The following is a 12,729-nucleotide window of genomic DNA, read 5'->3' as shown; positions in this document are numbered from 1 at the left end:
CAAGCCACCACAAGTATTAGTGCCACCTCAACTATTAATGCCTAAGAACATACCCTTTTAGAGTGAGCAGCAGCTGAGCTTTTCGATATGTGACATTGGCAGGTCACAAATAAATAATATATGACATAAAACAATGTCACTGTGTTTCACTTAAATGCAAAAGAAGGCTGTATTTAATTTCCCATTCTAAAGGTAACCTTGAAATATAACCTCATGTGTAGGTGAAATCTGTGTTACACTATGTTCTGGTGTTCAAGCAATGCTGTTTGCCTGGTAAGCAGGATGTTGGGACATACATGGCCTTTGTAAGCTGCCCTATGATTATGACATCTTAAACCTTTGAGGTGCATCGTCTCTGACCTTTACTGCTTCCCAGAAATGATGTCACAGTGACGGTCTGGAATGCAAAGCGAGAGGTTGGGTGAGTTGAAAGATATATATAGAGAGAGAGAGAGAAGGAGCTGTAGACTGTGATTTAGGATGATAAATGATGTTGGGGATGGAAAGAGACGTGCATGCTAGAGCAGCCCTATTCTCCATGTATGCGCCGTCGTACCCGAGTCAATAATAGTGGCTCACACAGAAAAAAGGCTTTATTGGATTAGTGTCAGGTGCTTGTTCTGGAGACAGGAGTGTGAAGATCTTTGCCGAACCCCAATGATCAACATCTGTCTACGCTTTGTCCTTTTCCATCTTCCTTTTCTGTTTTTAGGTTCCCTCCAAAGCTTTTAACTTCCTTTACCACATGCGCATTTCACCACCGTCTAGAACTTGCACGCAGGCATCAAACTGTCGGCACCAATTAGCTGCAGTAGTGTGTGAGTGTAGGAGCCTGTAGAGTCATTATGAGATGATTTGGTGTGAGGAACAGGCTGTAGCTTCATGATGGTGAACGTCTTTGACAGGATAGAGTGTGGCAGCGGATGGACACTGGGGGTGAAGACAAAAACAAACCATTTCCAGCAGCATTCTCACCCCCTCACACATACATGCAATACAGGTGAATCATAGCTATGCTGCTCCCATTAAGTGGGTGGTAATGGGAAGTGAATGGCTTCCTTTGAAGCCAAGAACACATTCTGACATTATACGTTCGGTTGGCTTGAGTGGGCACTGAAAGCATAGGTCCCGCCGCGTGTCGCTTTCTATAAACAGCAGAAGGCTTGGCCCTCGGGGACGTGGGTTTGGTTTAAATGGTTTAATTGTACTGATCATCAAAGCAGCAGCCTTGATTTATGCTTTTGTTCTACCTTTTTAACTGCTAATGTTTGAATCGGCATTTAATTAGGGAAAAAAATTTGGGTTTGCGGCACCTGCGAGCAGAGATACGTGTTAAATTTGACCTTCGGTGAAAGAAATCGTGAGTGCGAGGCACTTCAAAGCCTCATTTTAAATGAACGGAATGAAAGGAACGTGGTATGCGGTGAAAGGTATATGTTGTTCCCGAGAAGTGAGAGGAGGTGGGAGGAAGGTGGGAAGAGAGTCAGAGTATATGTGCGAGGGAGGGAGAAAAGGGAGGGTCCGCTTGTTTGATTTGAAATGGGTGTTATTCTGATCACACTCCTGGCTGTCAGTTATGGCACGGCTCTCTTCTCCGTCCCGCACCTAAGTGGCAGATCAAAGATACACCCCAGTGACCTTCTTCTCTCAGCTCCTCCTCTAGTGCACTCTCTCTCCGTCAGTATTCTCCAGCCATCCTTCTCTGCTCCAAACACTCCAGCAAAACAGTTATGGCAGTCACTGCATGTATTGCAATCATATCAAAATAGGTGCATGTCATTTACCACAGTTTAAAGTGCTGGAAAAGCTTTAAAATGCACCTTGAAAGTGCTTGAAAAGTGCTTGAATTTGGAAAAGGTGTAAGAACCCTGTATCATACACCCGGCGCATGTGTTTTTTGCTAGTATCATCACGACACAGTTTTCATTTTCACGTCCTGCACCACCCATGGGCATGCTGGTCTGAAAACAAGGTGTGTTTAGGCGCATTGTTGGCACGTTTTTGAGGCAATTGAAATAGACTGCGCCATTGACCAACTAAAACCTGGTCTAAAGTCAATGGTGCAATTTTTTTTGTTGTTTAAAGAGCGCATTAGTAATATGCGCCTATAGGGAGGTCCACAACACGTGTACACTTTGCTTATTACACACACAGGGCAGCAGCACACAAACATTTTTAAATATGAAAAATTAAAGGATTAAAATGTAAAAGGTTATTATTATTGTGTACATAAATATAAGAATGCCTACATGTCATAATGGATAGCCTTGGAATCCGGCTTGTCCCGTAAATGGTCTTCTCACACTCTTTAACCTCGTGCACAAACAGATCCTTGCAAGTTTCCTTGCTAGAGAAGCATTTTTCTGCTTGCAAATTCTGCCATGTAATTAGCGAATCCACCATGGCGCAAGAGGAACTGGCTTTTAAAGGGAATGGGAGATGAGACTCTGATTGGTTTATTGCACGTTACACCCAAAGCACACCCATTACTCATTAAGAGAATAGGGACAACCCCTTTAGACCATTTTCCTGTCATTAAACTAGCAACAGTAGATTCTGACATGCCCTAAGTGCACCTGTGCTGTGTGCTTTAGACCATACGCTTATATCATTAAAATAGGGCCCTACTAAATGGAGTAATGGCTGCAGAAAATGTAGCTTTGCCATCACTGGAATAAATTGTTTCAAAATATATTAAAATAGAACATTTTAAATTGTAATATTTCACAATATTATTGTTCTTGCTATATTGTTGGTCAAATAAATGCAGCCTTCTTTCAAAAACACGCCGACCCCAAAGTCTTGAATGATAGTGTAAAATAGGGGGAAATTTGGTGCTGTTAAAGGAATTGTTGCAGAGCCGATCCTCCCTATACGCAAAATATGCAAGCTGCGTAGGGCCCCCGAAACACCAGGGGGCCCCCTTGCTCTCAAACATGATTTAATTTTAAGCTTCGTTTTTGAATTTGGCCAGTGGTTATGAAAACATAAATGATTATTTCTTTTAATGCGTTCCACTGTCACCCTTTATAAATAAAAATCAGTCAAATCATGTAATGTGAATGTCGTACAGTCTTGCTCAAGACTAAAAAACGAGTTGAAAGCGTACCGAGCCGCGGAAGAGACACTGTTTCTCAAGCACTTTCCGCGAGCGCAATTCGAGACAGAGTGAAACGCGGACAAATGCATTTCATTTATTCGTTCATAACCACTCATACACCACATACTAAAATTCCATTCAGAATCCAGATGAGGCTTGATCAGAATGGCAAGAGTCACACCCTTCAACACATGTACAGTGCAAAAGTATTATAATTCATGAATGTGCACTGTCAGAATGTAGTCAGTCTTGACATGGATGTGTCATTATGAATGCACAACATATGTTAGACAAAATTCTCCATCTGCTCTATCAGGATGGTAATTGCTCTTTTCATTTTTTTTATATGTGACAGCCAAATGCATTATTCATTAGCTGAATGATAGTCAATACTAGGGCACTGTCAGGAAGGTAGCGAATGGCAGAGATGTCCTCTTTTACCATTTTTTTTTCTTGCTTGAAATTAGTGTCACATGTAATGTGATGTGGCATTTAACTCCCAGTCATCATGACATAAACAAGTTTGTGTGTGTCATGGAGGGCTTTTGCTGTTTTTCTACAGCTACTAGACGTGTGCTTGTGTACTATATAGCAGGAAGCTGAAGTCATTAGTGGCAATAAGCAACTGACTCGTACTCCTACTGTACGCTTACACATGCTTTGATTGTCAAACAGACACACACAGTCGAATTCAGTCTCTCCTTCTGCTAACGTACTGAGAGAGAAAGCTCTTAAAATACAGAAAACAAAAGCAGCATAGATTCTTTATCTCAAGAATGGAAGGCAGCTCCACTCTGATTGTTGGTGATAAAGGGATACTGTATATATGAGGTTTTGCTTATATTGTATAGAACAAACATCCCTACTTTTAAGTCAGCAACACTGTGGGGATCAGCACACACAAAAAATGGCTTATTTAACATACTAAGTACTGTATTAATTCAAACTGGAGGTTAGTATTTTGCTAAATATTTTTTAGGGCTATGAGAGATAAGTTGATAACCGAAGATATTAATTAAAAATATTTACACAACAAAACACAATAAAAATAACACATTGACTGAATGACTTTATTCGTTTCATTTTGTTTTCCAAAGACTGGTCAGAGTTATTTTATTCTGTTCGTCTCTCTTTTCTTGCAGCATATATCTATTCAAGAATACTTTGCATTCTCACCACTGTCACATTCAGCTTATTCACTGGGTTTTGTAAAGCAAAATTATCTGTACAAATTTCTTTGTGCATCTTTCTTGCATAGTATATATTGATCTCTGTACATTTAAAAAATATATTATGGCTGTCACAATATCAGATTTTATCTCTTTTATTATCATGTCCAAGATAATTCACGGTCACACTTTATATTAGGTGGCCTTAAAGGGGTCATATGATACAATTTCAACTTTGGATTGTTACAAGCTGTTCGTAAATAGATAAGATCCCTAAAGTTGCAAAGACTAAAGTCTCAAACCCAAAGAGATATTCTTTATAAAAGTTAAGACTCGTCCACGCCCTCCTAAAACACCTCGTTTAAACACGCCCCCACATGTCTACGTCACTGTGTGGGAAGATTTGCATAACGCCAGTGTAACTTTTATCCTCACTGTAGCCGCCGCCATGTCGTGGAGACGCTGTGTGTTTCGTTGCGAAAGTGAAAATACTTTGTTTGGCCTTCCAAAAGAGGACACAACTAGAAATCAGTGGTTAAGTTGTATTTACAACACTGTTCCAGAACAGTTCAACCCAAATATTCAGATGTGTGCAGTGCATTTAATGGAGGACTGTTTCCTGATCCTGGTAGAGTAGACAACAATGCCGGCTGTTCTGACTCACAGCCTGTAAGTACGTTTTCATATTTAAAGAATTTGCCACTGATGATTCAAACATGAGTTTTGAGCAGTGTAGAGTAGTGCTTGTTGTTTGTCGTTTCTCCAATCACAAATGCAGACAAGGTTTTATGTTTACGAGGCGCGATGCAACGCGTAAAAAGACAGTATAAGTCATTATAATCCGTAATTATGTCCCCACTGGATGAAACAAATGCCTCGTTTATAATGGGTTTTAATGTTTTTGTCTCGTCCACGGCATCACAATATGGTGAGGGGCGTAACATTTCCATCACACGCTTGAGGTATTCGGCCAATCACAATGCACTGGATAGCTGGTCAATCAGAGCACACCTCGCTTTTCAGAACGATTAGCTTTGTAAAATTCAACGTGTTTCAGAAAGGCGGTGCATAGAGGAGGAACAATAATGCACAGTATGTGGAAAATAATGTGTTTTTTTAACAATATGTTTTTTTCATTACACCAAATACACAAAATAATGTTCATTTTAAGCAACGTCATTTGACCCCTTTATCTACTATGTACTTACATTTAAATTAATCATTTGCAATGTACTTATACATTTTTTTTTACAGTTTTTACATTGTACGTACAGTATATAAAATAAAAAAATACCTACATGTAATATTTAATATATTAAAAAATACCTATTACACCAACTAAGACCTTAATGTATCATTTCCCTTTTCAGGGCTAGTAAACTAAGTACAATTTACTCCTCCTACCATGGTGAAATTTGCAGGATGATGGAGGTAAAAGTGGGTGAACAGGTTGGTTGGTGTTATTGCCGCCTTTTATGCTTACTGCTGATTGTCACTTCGTGCAGACTGGGGTGTCTAACAGAATCCAAAAAAAAAAACTCACATTGGCGAACTAACTTTTTTTTCGGGTATGGGTAGAGTGTCTCGCTTTTGTCTGTCATCTGCTCCGAAATGATTTTGTGTGGCAGTATTAGCTACACACTGCGTCATTGTCTCTTTTTTTTCATTTTTTTTTGACAGGTGGCAACCATTGTTATACAGCCATCTACTATGTTAGACTGTCATCCAATGTTTTTGGCACTGGCTTATTTATGATATTATCGTATGTGTAGTATTAGCATGATATCAATATTTCATTCCTTAAACCAGTCAATACCGGCATATTGCGGCACCCATAATATATATATATATTATATTTATCTGTCTCTCTCTCTATATATATATATATATACTGTATATATATACTGTATATGTAGCTGCCTTTATATTTCATCACACCCATGACCTTGACATTGCAAGCATCATGCTTTTCAGTTTGCACTACAGGAATCCGAAAGTGGAAAGTCCCCACCATGATAGAAATATAAACTTGTGTGTGTGTTTGCGTGTAATTCTCTGTTTCCCTGCAGGCTGCCGGTTTGATCTACGTGGCTATTTGGTATGTGGTAGATGCTATGAATGTCAATGTGTATCTCCACTGCTCTTCCTCCAGTTCTTCTCTTTCCACTATTCAGTCTTTATTTTTGAGTTGCTTTTTCTTTTCTTTATTTATTTTATTCATTTCCTCATTTGTTAATATTTCATATTAATAGTAGATACTTTGTGTCAAGCATGCAAGTGGTAAACATGAAGGAATAAAGACTCGGGCACAGGATTCTGACACCAGGACAAATGGCTACACACCAGGCCGCCACACACTTCATTACACATGCTCAAGATCACATGATGTTATCTCCATATGCTGAAGTCTGGAGCATTACGAACCAAATGAAAAGATGCATTAGTATATCATAGACCTCATTTTACCTCCTCACTCACTCTTCCTCTTTCTGTTTTTCCTCAGACGGTGACGGCTCCCAGGACCACCTGTTGCCGGTCTGCATGGATACTGAATGTGAAAGAAGTGCAATTTACCTGGCCAAGCCTGGAGAGAAAGAGGTACACAAGCCCTCCGTTATTACTCTGTCACAGTCTTCCATCCCACCCTTTCATCTGTTTGCATCTGCAGAGTCAGTGAGCTCTCAGAGCTGCTGTGAGGACAGAGATAGGACTGTTTTAAGCATTGTGTCACTGTCACTTCTAAAAGTAATGGTAGATTTGAGAGATGAATCATTTGAATGTGTCATTTCAATTTATATCTTTTTTTAATTGATCAGAAAACCAGTACTTTTACCCAGCACAAAATTTTAAATGGATGTTTGGATTAAATGGATGTTTGATCTTACAATCAGTGGATCCCATGAGCGGCATTCAGGAAATCTTCTTGTATTCAGAGCATATATTTTCCGCTGAATATATGAAGATTCAAATGATGATAATAGATTACAATAAAAGCCTGTAATAATAGTGGCATATAGTTATTTAGAGCTCATTGTGTAAAGGTCTGCTGTGTTCTGGCAACTCATGCTCTTAACTGAATGTCAGCCTCACAGTGGAAGACAGCGGTTATCTCTTTGCCCTCACACACACACACACACACAGTCCGCCTGTCACAGGCCCTGGGACCAGAGAGAAAGGAAACAACGGTGGACGGAGACTTGGAGAGGGCAAGAATGTAAAGGGCAGGGAACACGTGTCAGCTTTTGTCTGCCTGCCACAGACGCTAGTCTTCACCATCAGATATAGTGAAAGGAAATAAAAAAATTTGACTCTTCCATTATTTATCACATTCTCTCTGTCCATTATTGGTCTTTCTTTCTTTTCTTCTCCGTTCTCTCCCCTTCCATTCTTTTTAGAGTTCAGAAAACAACAAGCTACACAGTTTATTCAATGCTGCCAAATAATGTACGAGACTGATACAGACATAGCAGCACACATGGTGTATTGAAAAGAGAAGATACAAGAAAACAAACACTTGACAAAAGATGGAGAATAACAAAAGACAGGCTTGTGTTATAGTCAAGGAACGCAGTCGATGATTTAATTGGCCCAGGGATATCTCTGTTTTTAAGCATGTTTGTGTGGACAGGGGTGTGTGTGTCTGCTAATCACACAATACGCTCTCTCACACATAGTCTGCTAAATAAACTCATTCTCTCTGTTTTCCTTTCCAGCTCATCTGCTTAATATTGACAGTGTAAACATGTAACATCACACTCATTTGAGTGATTAGGGACAGCGATTGTCATCACCCTCACGCACACACACACATTCACACACAATTTTGGCTGGCCGTATAAATGGCCACTTCCAAGTCACTTCTATTGTAATTAAAGTTGGTGTGTGTACATTTTTGAAATTTAAAATTACACGTTTTCTTTAGTTAAGGACAGATTCACTATCAAAACTGGCCATTCTTATGTTTCTGGAATATTGTATTAAAAAATAAAGGTTCCAAAAGGGGGGTTTCACAGCGATGCCGTAGAAGAGCCAGTTTTAGTTCCCCAAAAACCTTTCAGTGAACAGTTCTTAAAAGAACCTTTTTTTGTTAGTGTGAAGAACATTTTAGTAATCTAAAGACGCTTTTTCCACTGTAAAGAACCTTTTGTGGAATGAAAAGGTTCCATGGATGGTAAAGGTTCTTTGTGGAACCATTGATGCCAATAAAGAACCTTTGTATTTAAGAGTGTATATGATCTTCTTCTCATTCAAGAAGCCAATAATGTGCATCACAATAGGTGAAGAAAAGACAATCACTATTTTTATTTCATGCTAACTTTAAACTTTTTTCTCCACCCCCCCTTTGGTTACTGTTGCTAACTCAGACAAGCTTAACAGAATGTCTTATAGGAATAAAATCAGTAAGAGATTTCAGATTTTCGCTAAGATATTTTCATAAAATAGTAAAAATTTGATTATCATTATTATAGTACGTGGGATGGAGTGAATTGGGGTTTTTTTTTTGTTTGTTTTTTTGCCTTTTTTTGTTGTCTGTTACTTTCTGTTACTTTAAATGCTCAAGCTCTTCAAAGACTGGTGGATTCTGATTGGCTGTCAATGTTTTAATCATTCATCAACTGGAAAAAAACAGTATTTAATGTGATTCCAATTATATTATTCCTATTTATTGTTATGGTTACACAGCAGCTGTGGTGTAAACTTCAATACTCTTATAGAATTAGAATTTTTTTTTTTACTTTTATGGTTACAGTTATCGTCTTTGGCGTTTAGCCTAATATTTAGCTACCTTAAAATACTGTTTGCATTGTTAGAATTTTTTTTGTCCATTTTACCTGTCAAAAAAAATCTCATTAGTACATTTTTTTAGGTTTAGCTTCTAGCTCTACAAGCAGTTTTTCAGTCATTTTTGTCCTCAAAATTGTACAGTCAGTCAGACATCTATTTCCCGATGTTCACATTTCGTTCACACCTGTACGCTTTTCACCCTTCCCAAGATTTAAATGATTACCTGAATTGTAGGCATGATTTCCGGGCTCTGAAAGAATGAGAGAGAGGAAGGGCTTTGGGATCACCACAGAATTAAACTATCCCTTAAGCTGCAATGCAGCAAAGCGGCATCCATAAAACATGGCACAAGAAAGAAAGAGAGATGGGGAGGAAATGATGGAGAGCGAAGCAATAGATTGTCTGAGGTGGTGGAAGTGAGCGTCTGTGTACGTGTGTATTGAATTTCAACAGAGTCGTGAGGAAGTGAACAGGAGAAGGAGGGAGGGATGGACGCCTTCATAGGCCGAGCTGCTCTCTCTCTCTCAGCCCGGGGCGTCTCACACTTATTCATTTCATTTTCATGTACTCTGTAATAGCGACTTTGTTTCCAGCTTGGCAGCATCAGCTGAGTGTGTCAGGCCATTTATTTCATTCTTTTTTTCTCTCAGAGGAGTATAAATAATATTTACGCTCACACTCACATCTCACACTCCGAAATCTGCCTGCCCTGTGTGTTTGTCTCTGTCTGGATATTTGCTCATTGTCTCATTGTCTATGTATCTCGTGAGTCTGAAATCACCTAAAGCGTCACAGTCTCTGAGCAGTTTGTTTAACGGTATTGATCCGTGTAAGTGTAGATGTTGCTTTGTATCTGACTGCTTCTCTTTATCATGACATCTCTGAATTATCAGAAGTAAGTGTCCTGTGGGCAAAGCTACTGAGGGCTACATTTCCCAGACTTCCGTGTAGTGACATCTCCTGAGGAGGTTAGATTGGCCATTATCTGCTTAGCCCATACAGTGCACTGAGGCCTTCATTTAGTCTCTCTCTCAGGCAGCTGGTGATTCTGTCATTACTCATGGAGTCTCGTTCCCCTCGTGTCACAGCACCACCTGTTCGGCTTGTATGCTGCCACTCATGAGTTGTTAGTTGACCCACACAGAATCTGAATGGTTTTTAACATTAAACTGATTAAGGGGGAATGTGTGCAGATTTGAATATGGTAAAATGTGCTAATGGGAGCTGAGAGGGCTGCGCACTTATTGGCAGCTGAAAGCATTATCAGAAATTAGCCAAAATATAAGTTTTATCTGATGAGCAGTTCCTCCCAGAAACTCAGCGCACAGAGCTCAACAGAAAACTCCACAGATTTGTGCACAGTTGGATTCTTGTCATTGGCAAAGTTTTAGACAACTAGGCAGTTGCTAAAGTGTTCAGAATGGTTTCTAGGGCTTTGTGTGTTTGTGCCGCAGAATTAAAGGTACAACTGTGGTTAATGGTGCATCGTGCTACATGAAGCATCTGCAGTATACGTGCAATGAAATGTCTGACAGATCTGGATTTCAACCTTGGACATTTTTTGTGAAATGCTAGTTGCATCCTTTCTGTTTAATGTCATCTGAAACAATTCTGAAGAAGTCCTTAGAGCTTTCCTTTGAGGGCACTGCACAGGCCGAGTCATTAGTTCTTTCCTTAAGTGACTCCTGCTAATGTTCTGTGCTTTAACATTCACAACAACTAGTCTGTCAAGGGACAACTTTTTTCATCAATTTCGCCTTTATGTAGTCAGTGAAGGTTTTTTTTTTTTTCGATAAGCTGATCTGGCTCCACTGCAGTAAGATGCCGCGCCTATTTTAGTTTATCAAACCTCATACGCCTCTGAAAGACATTTATGCTATGACCTGTACAGATTAGGGATCTAACGATTCCCATTATAAACAAACCATATGGTTCACCGCCCACATCTCGTGTCTAACCACGTCTGTGAAAAAGCTGTTCTTTGACTTTTGTTAAGCGTAATTATGGTAATTCTCAGTTTTGACAGTTTATCCTGCAGTTATGGCATTGAGACTTCTTCTTTTGAATTTGAGTTATTTGTGATTTGCATTACTTAACTCTGAAGAACGAGTGAAAACATAATCGATACTAATGATTTCTCACTAGAGCAGTGCTGGAACAGTTGAAATATTGAATATATATCCCACTTGTTTTTGAACATTACTCTGGCCCACGAGATACTGAATGTCTGTTGCCAGTGTCACTGTAATCGTTGACAAAGACAGCAAAACTGTTAATTGTATTTATTTGATTGTATATTAAATACCCATTAAGCACATGGCTTAATGCTTTTAAATGGTGAAAGGGCCTTATTGAAAAATAAATATAGGCAATCAATATTAATCATGTAATAATATTTTAAAGGAATTGTTCACTAACAAATGAAAAAGTTATCATTTACATGCCTTCATGTCATTCCAAATCTGTATGAATTTCTTTCTTCTGTGTAACATTTTGAAAGATGTATTTTGTGTTTTTGTCTGTACTATGAAAGTCAGTGGGATTAGTGTTGTTTTGTATGGACAGTTCTGTGCATACAAAACCTTATTTATATTGTTTTTTTGTGGGCCACGGAAGAAAATAAGTCATACAGGTTTGGAACAACATGAAGGAATAAATGATGAAATAATTTTTAATTTTGAGTGAACTATCACTTTAACATACACTACTGTTCAGAAGTTTTGAGTTTTTATATATTAGTCTATTATGTGCATCAAGGCTGCATTTATTTGATCAAAAATACAGTTAAAACAGTGATATTGACAGAGGTGGTCAGTAATGCAGTACATTTACTTGAGTATTGTACTTAAGTACACTTTTTGAGTATCTGTACTTTACTTGAGTCTTGTTTTTTTTTGGAAACTTATGACTTTCACTTCACTACATTTGAAAGACAAATATCGTACTTTTCACTCCACTACATTTCTATCAAGGTCCTCGAAGTAGAAAGTCGTTACTATGCAGCAGCTTTGAAAGTCAGTGAGTGATTTTTTTTCTTCTCTAAAACCTGACTTTTTTGACAGCCTATCAGTAATCACTCTTCTAGAGTTAGTATCTGTACTTTCACTCAAGTCGTGTACTTTGTCCAGCCTCATATTGAGAAATATTACTACTGTTTAAAAATTGTTGTGCTGCTTAGTATTTTTGTGTAAACAGAAATTTTTTTTTTTTTCCAGAAATTCTTGATGAAAAGAACAGCATTTATTTGAATTTTTTGACATTATAAAAGTGTGTTCTATCTCTTTTGATCAAATGAATACATTCTTGCGGAATAGAAGTATTAATTTATTTTAAAAAAAAGTCGTACTGTCCTCAAACTTTTAAATGCTACTGTAATATAAATATGATTCATAAATGTGATTTAAATAAATTTTTTACACTTTCATGCAAATTACCTCAATGCAAATTATTAGAAAACTGTCCATCTCTTGTAATACTATGTCAACCTGTTACCACGCTGCAAGCTGGCATTGCAACACAAGCTAGATCGCTCCCACCAGTATCATCAACTCTCATGTATGTATGTATGCTCTGTCAAAATGGTGCTAAAGACACTTTTTTTTCGCCCACCAACCCCAACCCCCAATCTGCCAGATCCTCCACCACTCCTGGCTACGGCTCTCATTATTTACAAAT

At 38.5% G+C, this 12,729-nt stretch overlaps 1 protein-coding gene across 1 annotated transcript in view; it reads left to right on the top strand.

Moving 5' to 3' along the window:
• LOC107591035 (T-cell immunomodulatory protein-like) overlaps nucleotides 1-12,729 on the top strand; it is a 158,985-nt gene that overhangs the window by 57,179 nt on the left and 89,077 nt on the right. The window contains exon 9 of the mRNA XM_016280039.1: nucleotides 6,773-6,867. Coding sequence (XP_016135525.1) covers nucleotides 6,773-6,867 — 95 coding nt within the window. The remainder of the gene's footprint in view (nucleotides 1-6,772; nucleotides 6,868-12,729) is intronic.

The sequence above is a fragment of the Sinocyclocheilus grahami genome, unplaced genomic scaffold (genome assembly GCF_001515645.1).
Source record: "Sinocyclocheilus grahami isolate Dianchi unplaced genomic scaffold, SAMN03320097.WGS_v1.1 scaffold136.1, whole genome shotgun sequence".
Taxonomy (NCBI): Eukaryota; Metazoa; Chordata; class Actinopteri; order Cypriniformes; family Cyprinidae; genus Sinocyclocheilus; species Sinocyclocheilus grahami.
The sequence above is the reverse complement of the archived record's forward strand: the minus strand, read 5'-3'. Positions and strand labels throughout refer to the sequence as shown.